The sequence below is a fragment of the Silurus meridionalis genome, chromosome 19 (genome assembly GCF_014805685.1).
Source record: "Silurus meridionalis isolate SWU-2019-XX chromosome 19, ASM1480568v1, whole genome shotgun sequence".
Classification (NCBI taxonomy): Eukaryota; Metazoa; Chordata; class Actinopteri; order Siluriformes; family Siluridae; genus Silurus; species Silurus meridionalis.
In genome coordinates this window covers 14,189,273-14,204,535 of record NC_060902.1, presented here as the reverse complement: position 1 = coordinate 14,204,535, position 15,263 = coordinate 14,189,273, and the positions used below count along the sequence as shown (strand labels likewise).

Genomic DNA, 15,263 nt, shown 5'->3' with positions numbered 1-15,263 from the left:
GTGTGTGTGTGTTAGGCTGGTAAAATCAGGCCAGTCACACACAAGTGTGGATTTGATACAAACCTGGAAAACTTTGAATGAAACTATATATTATAGATTGACGAACCACAACCATTGTTTTCTCGTTTCTCGCAGGCCAGTATACTAAAGTTCTACAGTCCTACAGTCTTCATCCTGACACATACACTATATGAACAAAGGTCTATGGATACCTGACCATTTCACTTTTAGTCCCTATTTGCTCTAATAACCTCCACTCTTCTGGGAAGATGTTCCACTAGATTGTGGGTTAGAGATTTCTAGAGATTTCGTTCACATTCGTTCCAATAGGGTTGATATTAGAGCTCTGTAACAGGAGCTCTTCCACTTCAGCCTATGTACAGCATATCTTCATGGAGCTTTCTTCGTGCATTGGCAAGCTAGAACACTTTAGCGTTTAAGTATCGCCACAATGATGGAACTGAAACCAATACACATTCACTGGCACCCAGATGAGGACGGGTTCCCTTTTGAGTCTGGTTCCTCTCAAGGTGATCTCAGGGAGTTTTTCGCCACACGCCACTGGCTCACTCGTTAGGGAGTAACTTTTAAGGAACAATTATAAGGACAAACGTATAAGCAATAAACTTTTACATTCTTTTAGAACTGCATCATAGGGCAGATTAAATATCATAACATACGTATGTATATGTTTAAATAGATTTCAGATAAAATAGTTTTATTTTCAAGTCAGTTTAGAGCCAGATGTGTGTGTGTGTGTGTGTGTGTGTGTGTGTGTGTGTTGTATTCTCACAGCACATAATCAGTCTCTTCAAATATTTAACACATTGTGTAAGCATGTGCCGCTGTGTTTATTTATCGCCTTCATTTACTTTTCATTTTGCACCAAAGAACATTTCGTTAAAAGATTGCAAATCGTTTCCATCTAACAAAGCAATACAGTATTTATTCCCCTGTTTTATGAAAACTGCAGGCAGGATTGATGTCAGTATTATTTCTGCCTGGTTTTAAAGTGTTTTTTTTTTTTTTCATTTTCAGACTTTTATCATCGTATGAAACGTTTCATTTGGGTAAAAACGGGCAATCAAAGATGTCTTTTGTCGCTCGAACCGCAGTTCTGTATGTTGTGTAAGTGAATTATTAGCCTTATCCTTGAGCCTGAGCGCCGTATTGTGTTTTATGTATCATTTTTCAAGCATTAACTGCAGTGTATGTGTGCAGGAAATGTTGTCAAAGACACAAACAGGTGCGTTTAGCAAGTAAAGGCTTGATATTTCTACTATTTATTTAATCTTTTCATTATTTTAAGCTTGTCCGAGGATTCAATTTTCATTTTCAGTCTCAGACGTGTGAAGCTTAAGGATATGTTTAGCTGATCACACATACTGTAGATTTTAATCCATGTCTCAGCTTTTATATTGAAAGATTCCCATGGTAGTATTGTAGTATTTGGATGGCCAATATTTTTGCACTGTGCTATGTATATACTATATATATATATATATATATATATATATATATATATATATATATATATATATATATAAGGCTCAAACACACTATTATTACAATTTAAAAGAAGAATGTGTGTGTGTGTGTGTGTGTGTGTGTGTGTGTGTGTGTGTGTGTATATGTTGGTTCAAGGGCTGCAAAGACTGATGGGAAATCTTTAGGCACTCGTCCCCCGAGTCTGTGGCCATCGATTCGCTCTCTCGCTCTCTCGCTCTCTCTTTTCTTTCTCTCGTGGTGACAGCTGTTGTTTTAAAGGGATAAAGTCAGAAATCGATGCGCATGTCCTGTCACTCAAATTAAACACCATGAGGAATGGATCAGCGAAATATTTGTTTGTGTGTGTGTGTGTGTGTGTGTGTGTGTTTGTGTGTGTGTGTGTGAGGACATTTTAAGTATATTTATAACTATGATCCATTAACATGTCACCTAGCAGGCCGTATGATTAATTACACACGCCCATTACTTTTGAGGCTCTGAGTTGTTTTTTTTTTCATTCTCCGCTTATTGGCTTCTCGCATCGATCTCCCGAGACGGATTTATGTGAGAAATATTTTGCGTGAGTGTTCGGTTAGGGAAAAGAAAAAAAAAATAACACGTTCGGGAATCATAATCTCTTCACTGTGACCTTGACGCCTGTGAGGCTACGAGACGGAGCAGCTTAATGGTCAGCTCCTTTATTACAGATGAAGACCATCGGTCACTATTATACGCGTATTAGCATACGGGCTGCATCGGTCTCCCGGTATGAGATTTCGACTCTCTCCATTCCTTGCATAATTACCGTACAAGACTGAGCGGGAATCGAGTTGAATGGTACACAGCCTGCGAGACAAATAGACCGGGTCCTGCTCGCTCAAGCACAACATGTTTTATGCACACCATGCTATAATTACCTTTCTCTTTCTCTCCGAGCTGAAACGCCTCAGATCATGTTGACTCGCTTTTGCGCCTCCGTTTTTAAAGTGTCTCAAACACGGGATGGGGGTTTTCATTAATACTTTTTTGGGCTGTCATGGGGAATCTTGTTCACTGCTAGTAGTTGTAGTTGGTAGTTGTTGTTTTTTTTTTAGGAATATTTCTTTTTAAATAATTTACAGACAAAACAGACAACCTTGAACACAACATGTAGACATTCTGAAATAAGATTAATTACCACTAAAGCATGATGAAATAAACAGCTTGGCGTGTTTTGAAAAAGAGACAGCGGTCATTCCAGATGTCCTCTCGCATTTCCCAGAGCAGGAAGCGTGTGGTTTAGTTCTAATTAGAGGCTGCGAGGGCACTTCCTGTACATGCTTTAATATCAGCGAAGCATTAAAGGTTTTTGTCTCCAACGCCTACGACTAAAACATAGGTTAGGGGAAAGGCCGTTGTCTTTAACCTTGACGCCACAGGACACAGGACGCTAGTTGTGACTAGCAGCAGAATCAATTCTCGAGAGAAAGTGTCGCACTTCCACACCCTGGTAATGTCTCTGCGACGTGTGAACAGCATTGTTTCAAAATCGACATCGACGCCTCTCATCTTCGCATGACGGCGTTCCACGTGATTTATGCGAACAATAAAAAAGAGGGTATACACACACTCTTCACGTCACGCGACATGTTTACGGCCCTTATCGAACATGCATGACATGCTATAGGGCTGCTAATCGGGATCTCTAGAGGGACATCCGAGGCACACGAGGTGTTTTTGAGCCGCAGGTTTCCCTCCAGCTGTAAAATCTCCCCCCGCTGAGCTTCACACACACTACTGTCAGAGAATAAATACACACCTCTACAAAGCTGAACATCACAAAACGCTTTCAGAGCAGTATCAGGGGTCGGATGGAATTCAGTGATTAATCAGATGTGTATGAGGGGTAGGGTTATCTCTTTTCAACCTGTCATTGTGATTTATTCATTGAATTGTTTCCTAATTGTAGTTTTTTATGGGATATATGGATATATATATTTATCTATATTCTCTGACAGATCCAGAATTGTATCTTTAGTTTATGTGTTTTATTATTAAACGTGATTATTCGCGTTTTTTTTTTTTTTTTTTTTGAAGGGAAGCAGGAAAAGGAAGTACAGTAGAGGTGTTTCTTTCTTTCTTTCCTTGCTTGAAAATGATATATATAATAGTAGTTATTAATCAAATGAATACATGACCAGAGAACAGCCATGAAAAGAACAATAAAAATTCAAGACTCCTTTTAGTACATTATATTGTACAAACGTATCGGGACACTGGACTTTTCTGTCTATATGTGGTTCTTTACTAAACTGTTTGAAAAGGACACACGATATTATATTGGTCTTTGGATGTGGTAGCATCAGATTTTCCCTTCATTTGAACTACACGACTGAAACCAGCATGACAAGGCCTCATCATCACACCTACATCAGTACCTGAATGAATCTCCACAAGCATACTCCAAAATCTACTGAAACATTTTTCCAGAAAACTGAAGATTATTATAACAGCAAATGAGGATTAAATGTGGAATAGGACGTTCAAAAAACGATCTTATGCTCAGGGGTCCACACACTTCATCTTTATAGTGTACGTTTCCTTCAATCTCCATATTCTCAAATCTAAAATACTTGTTCTAGCTTTGATAAAGACAAGTCGATAAAAACCTGCGTAAATTCGAGCAGGGATTCTAATACGACCCATTTGCAGGCCAATATGTAATGCACAGTTTATGTGATTGTAATTGTAAAAGCAAAAAAAAAAAAAAAAACAGGTCAAGTTTGGCAAGTGGAGATTTGTGGTAATTCATGCTGCAAAAGAGCCGTCCGGACACTGCATTTCACGGCTCCTAGTTTTATGGCTTGTTTGTGTTGTCCTCCAATAACGCTGTGTGCATTCGGAATTATAAACAGAAGCGGCAGGTCCTGTTACTGATACACATTTAAACACAGATTGGAAAGATGGGTTTGAGCGAAAGCGTTTTGTGTGCAGATCTGTTTGCCAAAGCGCTTTAGCCAATATTAGAATAGGTTTTGTTTGTGCGTGTGTTTTGAGTGTGTGTGTGTGTGTGTGGCTTTGCATCTCAGCCTTTTGCACAATCCCTGTTTTGTGTGTGTGTGTGTGTGTGTGTGTGTGTGTGTGTGTGTGTGTGTGTGCTCGATACATCCAGATAACAAGTGATACGTGTAACCAAAGCGGTCGTCTCCAGCACTGGAGTGTGATCTGTATGTTAATGGATTTCAGGAGATACACATACACACACACACACACACACACACACACACACACACACACACACAGACATATACACACAAACACACACAGACATATACACACAAGTGCACATGATCTGAAAGACCTGTGAGTGACCTTTACAGAAAATGAGCTTGGGGAACAAACACACACAAACACACACACACGCCCACACTCAAAGAAAACGTTTGCCCTCTTGAAATCCCTCTGCATATTTACTCAGGCTTTATTGGCCAGTGAGGTCATCCGAATTCATCATGGGTCTTACTTTCCATTTTCTCCCAGACTGTTCACACAATCACACTCTGATGGAAAAAAAGTGAAAGCAAAAGAACAGAAACGTTGCTTGTTGTGTAGTCCTTCATTCCCCCCTCATCTCGCATTGCACGCTGCATTCCAAGTCGTCCGTTTCACGAATATGAGTAACGCCTGACAAGAGCGGGTTGTTTTTGCATTCCGCGTCCGCCGTCCATCTCTCGTTTTTATGGACGACACGTCACTGCCTGTCACTTCTCTCCTCGCCCGAACGCAAACAGACTTCTAATCCATCTGTACGCAAAGGTTAAGATACACAGCACCCAGACACGCTGCCGGCTTTCTTTATAAAGTCATGCACCGAGAGAGAAAGAGAGAGAGAAAAAACAAAACAAAAAAACAGGGGGGCCTGAAATATTACTGCTATTAATCACTGTCCCGGAGACACTGACACCGTCGATGAAAGCGTTTCGAGTTTAGACGGATTCCTGCGCATGTTCTGAGCGATCCATATTAGGAGGCACGGGAAGTGCCGGAGACTGAAATAGATCAAAGCGACTCATGGGTCGGGCTTTCTGTAGGGATTACAGAAGTGTGAAAAATGCAAGGCGTACAATATTGACAGTGTTGATCTGAAAAGGGAAACAAGCTTGGCAAGCAAAGCGCCAGTTCGTCAGGCATCGTCTCTCACCAACACCAACACACACACACAAACACAGGCAATTTTCTGTCTTTATTTAAAGATACAAAATCATTGTTCTCATCTGAGAGTTTTCTCCTTTTTTTTTTTTCCTTCTTTCTTGAACTCTTTGCGAAGGAATTGGTGCACATGGTACATTTCTAATCCGCAAACCCAGACGTGTGTGTGTGTGTGTGTGTGTGTAGCGTTTGAAAGCAAGCGAGCATACCCACGGTGATTCTACACACACCATCACCATGACAACTGACGGATGGAGCCGCTCTGATTGGCCTGTTCTCGTACCGAAGGAGGCCGCTGATGTCACGGGGAGACCAACGTGGCTTTTCACGGAAGCCGAATTGTAAAATTCACTCGCATCCAAATCGATGGATCCCATTGCCTCGTGCTCGAGTGCTGACTTCCTTAAGAGGCTTAAAGCGTCCTGCTTTCCATTCTTCTGCTCTTTTCTCTGTCTCTCTCACTCTCTCGCTGCTCAATCTCTGAGAGGCCCTGGTTATCTAATGCCACGGTGCAGACGCTGTACGTGCCGAAAACAGGCTGTTTTGTTTCTTTTAGAGCATGCTATTGACTTACATGCTGCCGCTGCCAATTCGGGCCGAGATCCAGGTCCGGTGAGTGTTTCGTCCGTTCCGATCAGTTGCCAGCGATCCCATCAGCTCGGTTCAGGCCCTTAACGCAGCCGGGCCAACGCCGCTCGCTCAGCCACTCCATTAGACATACTCGGTTAATGGAGTTTCGTTCCAGTCTCTTTAGTTGGAAAGCACTGTTATAGTTTTTAATATGTCTTTTTTTTGTTTTCAGAGCTGAAGAAACACGTATTTTTGCTCCACCGGGGCTCCGACTGGAAAACCACGTAATGACGTAATGACGGCCACGTTGCGAGTTTAGTGGAAGGCTGTTTTTTTAAAATTGCACCGTTTCTAGAACAATTATCAGATCATTTCAAGTCTATATGGGATTTGTGTTTATTGTTGTGAAAGACATATGAGTTGCACAACAATAAACACAAATCCCATATAGACCTGAAATGATCTGATAATTGTTAACACAATATTAGACTAATAATACACCTGATGGGTGGAACATTATGACCACCTGCCTAATATCATGTTGGTTCCACTTTTGCTGTTAAAACAGTTCTGACCTGTCGATCATTAACAACATTAACATCTTCAGCAGTTTGAGCTACAGGAGCTCCTCTGTTGAATCGGATCACACGGACCAGCCTTCACTCCACACGTGCATCACTGAGCTTCAGCCGCACGTGACCCTGTCGCCGGTTCACCACTGTTCCTTCCTTGGAGCACTATTGAAAGATACTGACCACTGCAGACCGGGAACATCCTACAAGAGCTGCAGTTTGGGAAATAGAGATAATCACTTTATATAAGTTATTCACTTTACTGCTCATAATTTTATAATGTCAGAAACCTGATTGGTGTGAACATGCAATTGTTGGCAAACTGCTGTGTATAAGAGGAATAAAGCACCGGCTTTCACAGTGAAACCCCGTTTCTTTCGCAATCAGTGTTAGAATATTCCAGATGTGTTTCAAAGGATCTCAATAATCGAGCTGTGCAGCATGGAAGAGAGTGTGATGCTAATAAAATGAATATCCAGAAGCGCTGATCAGATCTGAGTTGTTTGCCTTTTATTTCATATCTTATACATTCTCTTTTTTGTCCCTCACTCACAGATGCAGATCTACATGTACAACTCAGACGATTTCGACAGCCTTAGCGCAGCCATTAGGGAGAAGCGGGTCATCGCCGCTATGGCCGTCTTCTTTCAGGTGAGAGATTTATCAGTAACATTTTACTTTCGCGTCTCGTGCGTGTGTGTGTTTGTGTGTGTGTGTGTGTGAGAGGTAGTTATTGTCACTGTGTTGCATGATCAGCATTTCACTCATGGCTGGTCGTGAACTTAAAAAAAACACGATTTTCCATACTCTCTCTCTTCCACTTTGTCACTGACACACACACACACACACACACACACACACACACACACACGAGCACTCTCTCTTTGTCCTTGTCACTGTAATCACAAAGAGAAAACACTAAAAGCGCTCTTCGACACAGAGTGTTAATAAGCCCTCACACTTCAAAAACTTCAAACTGTGTATTTTTGTGTGTGTGTGTGTGTGTGTGTGTGTGTGTGTGTGTGAGAGAGAGAGAGAGAGAGAGAGCGTGCTTCTCCATTTTGTGACGTTGACAACGCAGTCTGACTGTGATAACCCGGAGAGCTGGAATTCAAAGGTGCCATTAGACACAGAGGAAAAACAATGACAGAGAAAGCTTTAACAATACACCCACACAAGCAGAGATTTCAGACGGAGAAAGAGAGAGGAAAAGAGAAACAAAGCAAAGAGAGAGAGAGAGAGAGAGAGAGAGAGAGAGGCAGTGATGAAATCTGAGCTGGAGATGTGAGAAGAGCGAGAGATATTTAACAGAGAAAGAGAGTGAGAGACAGACACGAGGGTTGATTGAGAAAGAAGGATGACATTTGAGAGAGAGGAGAGTTCGAGAGGCCAAGCTTTGATTGTGTGACCGCTGCCGTGATTGATGCTGTTACTCTTTCCTACAGTTTCTCTTGTTCCAATTCCGCATGCTCTTCGCAAAGCTTCCCTCCTCCACTCGCTGCTGTCCGGCAAAGCGTTTTGACTAAACATGACGTGTTTGTTTGGGCTCTACAATAATGAAAGCGGTTCTGTGAACAAGGACTAAAAGATGCTTATTGGGTAAATAGGCAGGGTGAACCGTGAAGACTGTGATTGACAGGTGAGAGAAAGAAATGCCCACCCCGAGAGTAAGACTTGAAGACTTTTGCCTTTTAAAATGCATGTATCCTTGTGTCCTTGCACATCTCCCATAATCCTGTGCATCAACCAGCCTTCAAACAATTTGCTCTTTTAAGTCCCTCAACTCTTTTGGGACATCGTAGCACATCGTAATGGAGTTTGCTTTGTGCACAGGGGCAATGTCATGCTGGATCAGGTTTGGGTCTCCTAGTTCAAGTACAGGGAAAATGTCATACTACTGCATTCAAAGACATCCTATACAAATGTGTGCCTTCAGCTTTGCGATAACAGTTTGGGAAAGAACCACATGGCTGGGAAACTCAGCTGTCCCAATTCTTTTGTTCATGTAGTGTAGAGAAAATATTTCCTCAATTTGCCTCTATATAGACTTTTACAGTTTATGACTCGTATTCCAGGCACACACTGTTTGACCTATTTTTATAGTACTTTGCAATTGTTGCTGGACTGTCACTCCCATGTCACTCAGAAGAATCTTAGTTGTCATAATGTCGGACTGTACGACAGTCAAAAACCGAAGTTTTACGTCATCGATCCGTGACGCGTTCAGACCCGCGTTTTCTCGCTAGCGGTAGTTAGCAGCAAACAAAAAAACTATCTGTAGCGTTTATTTTGTTTGACATCCCTCGATAATAAGTTCTATTCCTGCTGCACTGTCCAACTGACTCTTATTGATCGTAGTTCACAGTTCACAGATCCACTCCTGAGCTCCAGAGTGAGGCTCTTTACTCTAAACTGCTTGAAGCTTGGAGCGGATTCCTCCTCACTTTTGGATGATAGCGCCTGCCAGAGGAATGGATGTGATTCGGGGTAGAGGGGAGTGGAGGAGGAAGCAGGCTGATAAAAGTCTGATCGTTTTGTTTTATTTGGAAGAACAGAAGGTTGAGGAGTGAACACTTCAAGACTACAGATTTTGCCTAGGATTATATTTTTTCCTTTTTTAAGATTTTTTAAATTTGTCTCAGACGAACAAATCGTGGCCAAAAATCACACAGTTTCCATCAAGTGCATGCTGGTAACCTGGTAAAGATGTGGCAAACACTACCTACTAGATCATCTCATACGTCCGATACTCCTGACATTATCTATCATCACAAGCTTCTCGGACAAAATCACATTGTCGCATGCGTCATTTCTGACCCAGCACGCCTCCTCGCCCCAGAGCTGCATGGATGTGCTCGGTGTCTTACTTTCATTTACAGCACTTTGGTGACACAAAGCCTGACTCACAGCCAGGAGCAGTTGAGAAACAAAGCCTTCATGATACAGCATCACAGAAGGTGGGCCGAAAAAAAACAGAAAACAGATTCCAGAAATATTTATTCAGTTGCAAAAAAAACACTGATATAGATAATATTTGGCAAACGAACGAATGGCTGTGATTTGTTTCATTAATAAAAACTCCAGCCGACATTCTTTGTACAGAAAATAAATAATTGATAGAGTAGAATATGTTATAATAATGTTTAACATGTAGGTGTTGATTTATGCAATAGATTTACGTATCGCTACATAATACATAAAGAATTTCATGTGGTTACACTGCAGTGAAATAAGTACCTGGAACTCCTTTGAGAACGTCTATTACGTGACTGAAAAGTGGGGCAAATGGTGCTCATCGCGTTTTCCATAACCAACGTTACGGAACCTCCCCAACCAACGATGGGCAGCAAATCACCAGGGCTTCTGCAGAAGTGCACGTTTTACAGTTCATGGCCTCGAGAGTGGAGTGTGACCTGAGCAGAAATTGAGTTTGACACCTTTGATTTCATGAAGTCGGAAAGTCCAGACTGTTACCTGATTGGGGGCAGGCTCTAAAGCTTCTCGGTAGACGTATAACTCAGTGGTTTACGTCGGTGAGTTCAGATCCCGGCCTTGCCACAGATCCATTCCTGGGCTCCCGAGTAAGGCTCTTTTACTCTAAACTGCTTGACGCTTGGAGCGGATTCCTCCTCACTTTTGGATGATAGCGCCTGCCAGAGGAATGGATGTGATTCAGGGTAGAGGGGAGTGGAGGAGGGAAGCAGGCTGATAGAAGATCGTTTTGTTTTATTTGGAAGAACAGAAGGTTGAGGGAATTTGGGTGACAGTAAATAGAAGGCTTTAGAGTGTAAGAAAACATTGTAGACCAAGTCTGTATTTTTTTTGTGTGTGGGCGTGTGTGTGTGTGTGTGTGTGTGTGTGTGTGTGTGTGTGTGTGTGTGTGTGTGTGTTAGAGCTCTCACAGGATCAATAGAGAGATTTCTCTGTTGTTGAGATCAGGCTCAGTGCTATGGGAGCATGCGGAATGGTAATACTACCTACTGACAGGACCAGCCGTCTCCAAATGCCTCACTTCACCTCACCCCACACACACACAGACTCACACACTCAGATAAAGGAGCTTGGGTCTCTGTCTTTTTTTGCAGCTCGAGTGCACCTGCAGTGGATTTGTTAGCTCTTAACAAACTCTCTCAGCCAAAGAACATGACAGAGAAGGAATCAATACCCAAAATGCTGCATGCATTCCTAAACACGCACCGCCTTTGTTTTATGACGTTTTAAACGTCCCGCCGGTATTTATCACTCGATTAGCCTGCGTAGTTCTCTCTTTTCCGACGTCCTCCTTCCGTGATTCATAGTCGTAGCCTGTAATCGCGTCCTCTCTCCGCCGTGCGCATTGTCTGTCCAGCTTTTCCTTCGATGATCTGTCATTGATCCGTCTCCGAGGTTTCCAACCTTTTCACAGCTCGCGGCCCACAACAGGTCGGAAAGCAAGCCGGCTGTTAAAAAGGCAATTACGGCTGTAACCCAATAAACGACACTGATAAACAGAGAAAACGGGCCTGCAACTGTGGCTTGACAAAGAGCTCACATTGATTAGAGAAGGTGCAGCCTGGTTAGTTCTTCACAAAATCTCGGTTAGGACACTTGAATAGGTAATGAAATAATAACCATGGTAGCTATTTTTTCTGTTTGTTCGAGAAACTTTGGAAACCAAAACAAAAATCATTTGTTGTTCCTGAGACTGCGGTGTTATTATTAGATAAGAATTCATGTTGATAATACCTTGTAATACCCTTTAATTACAACCTTTTATTACAACCTTTTAAAAGGCATGTAATACTTTTCGACAATAACATCTTAGTTTTTGCTAAAATACCCCAATAAATGGTTAAAATGAGATAAATACACTGCCAAAAAAAATCACCACCTGTTTTTTTTTGCCAAACACATAGGTAGTGGATAATTACTGCATGGATGAATATGTTTCAGCTGGCAACAAGTTATTTAACCCAAAATGATGCAGTGTGTAGCTTCTCATTTCTTAAACAACAATGTCGGAAGACACATCCTGTGGTCGTGGAAAAGATGTTCTGTTTTAGAAGGTCAATTGGCATGCATAAAGCAAAGAAAACATCTTAGTGTATAGTGGATAGTGCGGAACCATCATCTTCGAGGAAGACATGTGGTTGGAAAATATCTTGAATGATCTGCGATCACTTAAACGTTTGGTGAAATCATATCGTAAAAAAAACAACAGTAGAACTCACGGCGTTTTAAGAGCATTTCCACACGCACTATATGAAGGGAACTCAAGGGATTGGGACTAAACAGCTGTGTAGCTTTAAGAAAACCACTTATCAGTGAAGCTGAGAGAGAGAGAGAGAGAGAGAGAGAGAATGCTTGTAAGGAGCTGGTCAGTGTTTTTTCATGGCAGTCGCAAATTACTTCAGAGGCAACCGAGGACTCTGAAAGTTACAAGCGGCTCCTTTAAATTACAACACACACCCCTGCGGCACGAGTGCAGCACACTGGGTGAATACAGCCCACACACTGAGCACCACTGCTCTGCTGAGAATATCTCAGATCTCTCATTATTGAGCACAGCCTGCCAAATTGCTTGGGCATCACATTAGCCAGATTTATTCACAAATCCAACCTCTTCATCTGTCCGGCTCGGCTGATAACGGACGGCCATCGTGAAAATTCGAGCCTGTTTGTCTATTACTTTATTTACCTTTCGATTCAGGCTCAAGCCTCATTTGGATCTGTGCGTCTTTTTAGATCCGTAGCTTCAAGCACACACTTCTCTCAGAACATATTAGTGCTTCAGGAAAACAAAAAAATCTGTATTTCTGGTCCGGATTGATTGTTTTGTTCGTTGATCAAAATCATTGCAAACTCTCTCCATTTTACCCACAAGCATCATGTAAGGAGATTTTTTTTTTGCTTTCACAGTTCATCGTCTAAACGTAATTTATGCACAAAATAACACTATTCTTTGTGTTCTTTGTTCTGTAATATTTCATGCTCTTTTGTGTTATTTATAGCTTGGAGATGAACCCTAGGCCTTGTAGCTGTGTGTCAAAATGTGCACTATTTATTTTATTTTTTTTTTTTACTATGAAATGTACTCCAGGTGTGTGTATGTGTATGTGTGTGCATACCAGATGGCCTTATGTATTAGCAAATGGAGTGACATAAGAAAGAAGAGCAAATAAATACAATCCAGACAGTTATGATTCAGGTTACACGTTCCCAGCTAGTGCAAATTACGTCTAAATGGAAAAACATAGGGTTGTGTTTAAGGTTTTTTTTCCCTTTTTGGTGTTTTTTTATTGCATGTCTCCTCCAGCAAGTGCTACATCAGTGTGTTTCCTCCTCGCGGTGATCTTCAGGAGATTTATTACATTTCCACACTCTCACCATGCGATAAGCAGATTCATCTCGGATTACCTTCACGAGCCGCAACTTTCCTCCTGTGCTTAATCAACGTAGCCTGCTGTTTCACACGCGCGACTTCAGACGGCAAGCGAACAAACCTTCCGACTGCACCGAGCCGTCGAATCAATCCTGCGACATCGAAATCGTACTTACTCACGGGGACTGAGGTGCAAACGGTAGATTATGCTGACGTGTGCGTAATCAGTAATTGCGTCAGATTTCAGGATGTTCTTTCCTTTAATAGTTGTTTATTATGTAGAATAGTTTTATTTAAGGTTTTCCTTCATATCGTTTATTAGAAGGAGCATTGTCGTTTCTTATGTAGTACATTCCTTAAGGTTATATGACAGGTTGACATTAATATTAAATTTGATTAGATTAGATTAGATAGATTAGATTTAACTTTATTGTCATTGTGCAAAGTACAGACCCAATAAACAGAGCCAATGAAATGCGGTTAGCATCTAACCAAAAGGTCAAATAGCATTTTTTTTTCTATCTATCTATCTATCTATCTATCTATCTATCTATCTATCTATCTATCTATCTATCTATCTATCTATCTATCTATCTATCTATCTATCTATATATATATATATATATATATATATAGTACATACCTCGGTTTTAAAGTCATAGTTTGGTTTAATTTCGGTACGGTTTCGATGCGATACATTTTTGATTAACGCAGTTTATTATTATTATTATTATTATTATTATTATTATTATTATAAAATTTCTCAATATCAGCAGTTTACATTTTTTAAACAATTTTAAATAAAATGCCTGCTTGGTATAATAATATTTTAAAATATTTCACATAAATAAAATAGAATAAATCAGATTAATGCAATACACTTTATTATATTGATTGAATTGTGTAATTAATTAAATTTGCACAAATTTAATTGATTAAATAAAATCAAATAAATGGAAGAATCTAAAACAATTTACATTTGGGTAATACAGATTGTGTGTGTGTGTGTGTGTGTGTGTGTGTTTTACATTTATTAGATATGATCTTAACTTTTCTACTTATTTCAGCATACTTTTAACTAATGTCTTCATTCCTCCATTCATTCATTCACCCCCTCAAAAAAATTTCTCATTTTAAGAGCAATTCTTAAAGCTGGACATAAAATGCTAAAGAATCCATATCGTTAGCCACTAGCCACTTCCTGGTTAGCGACTAACGCTAGCACTATGGATTCTATTGCAATTTTCATATACATGCGCCAAACAAATCTTATGTCCAGTACAGAGTGAGTGGCCACAGTGACCAGTGACACTACGCTAACTCTTAACTCCTCTTATTTACTTCTAAATACCTACCTACCTTGCATGTGTATGTATGTATTTGTGTGTGTGTGTGTGTGTGTGTGTGTGTGTGTGTGTGTGTGTGTGTGTGCATCTTCCATTAGAAACACATATTATGCAGTATATTTCTTCAGGTTGTATAAAATGACAGATTGACATTAAGATTAGATTAGATTAGATTAGATTAGATTAAATTAGATTAGAATGGAAGTACAGAAGTACAAGTACAAGTACAGAATGGAATGATGTTAGAATCTCACTCACCTGAAGTGCAAATAGCAAAATGTATGTGTGTGTGTGTGTGTGTGTGTGTGTGTGTGTGTGTGTGTGTGTGAGTGTGTATGAAGCATCCGCATGCTTATATAATCTATTGTGTCTTTGTTGTGTATATAATTTTAAACAGTGCAGGTATGAGGTAATGAGGTTTTATTAAAGTGTTCCGCAAATGAACGGAATAAAAGAGGGTTTTTTTAAATACTCCTGTAATATAAAATAAGATATTTCTTTATATATCTTTACTATTATATCAAGTCAAAAATTTTCTAACTCTACTATTAAAATTATTCGATCTTTCGCAGCTTCTGTAACTGAACGAAAATAAATCTAAATTAAATAAATGTGCTTTCTATAACCAACAATATTTGTCATTCATTTCGCCTGGACTTCGGTCATGTGATCTGATTCAGTCACATCTCTATTGAATGGATAAATGAACTAATTGGTAAACATCTGCACCACGAGCTT

General features: G+C 40.4%; 1 protein-coding gene across 1 annotated transcript in view; it reads left to right on the top strand.

The window, feature by feature from the left end:
• The window catches only part of ptprga (protein tyrosine phosphatase receptor type Ga), a 255,305-nt gene that overhangs the window by 176,308 nt on the left and 63,734 nt on the right, over positions 1-15,263 (top strand). Inside the window, exon 5 of the mRNA XM_046874758.1 lies at positions 7,374-7,469. Within this exon, the coding sequence (XP_046730714.1) occupies positions 7,374-7,469 (96 nt within the window). The remainder of the gene's footprint in view (positions 1-7,373; positions 7,470-15,263) is intronic.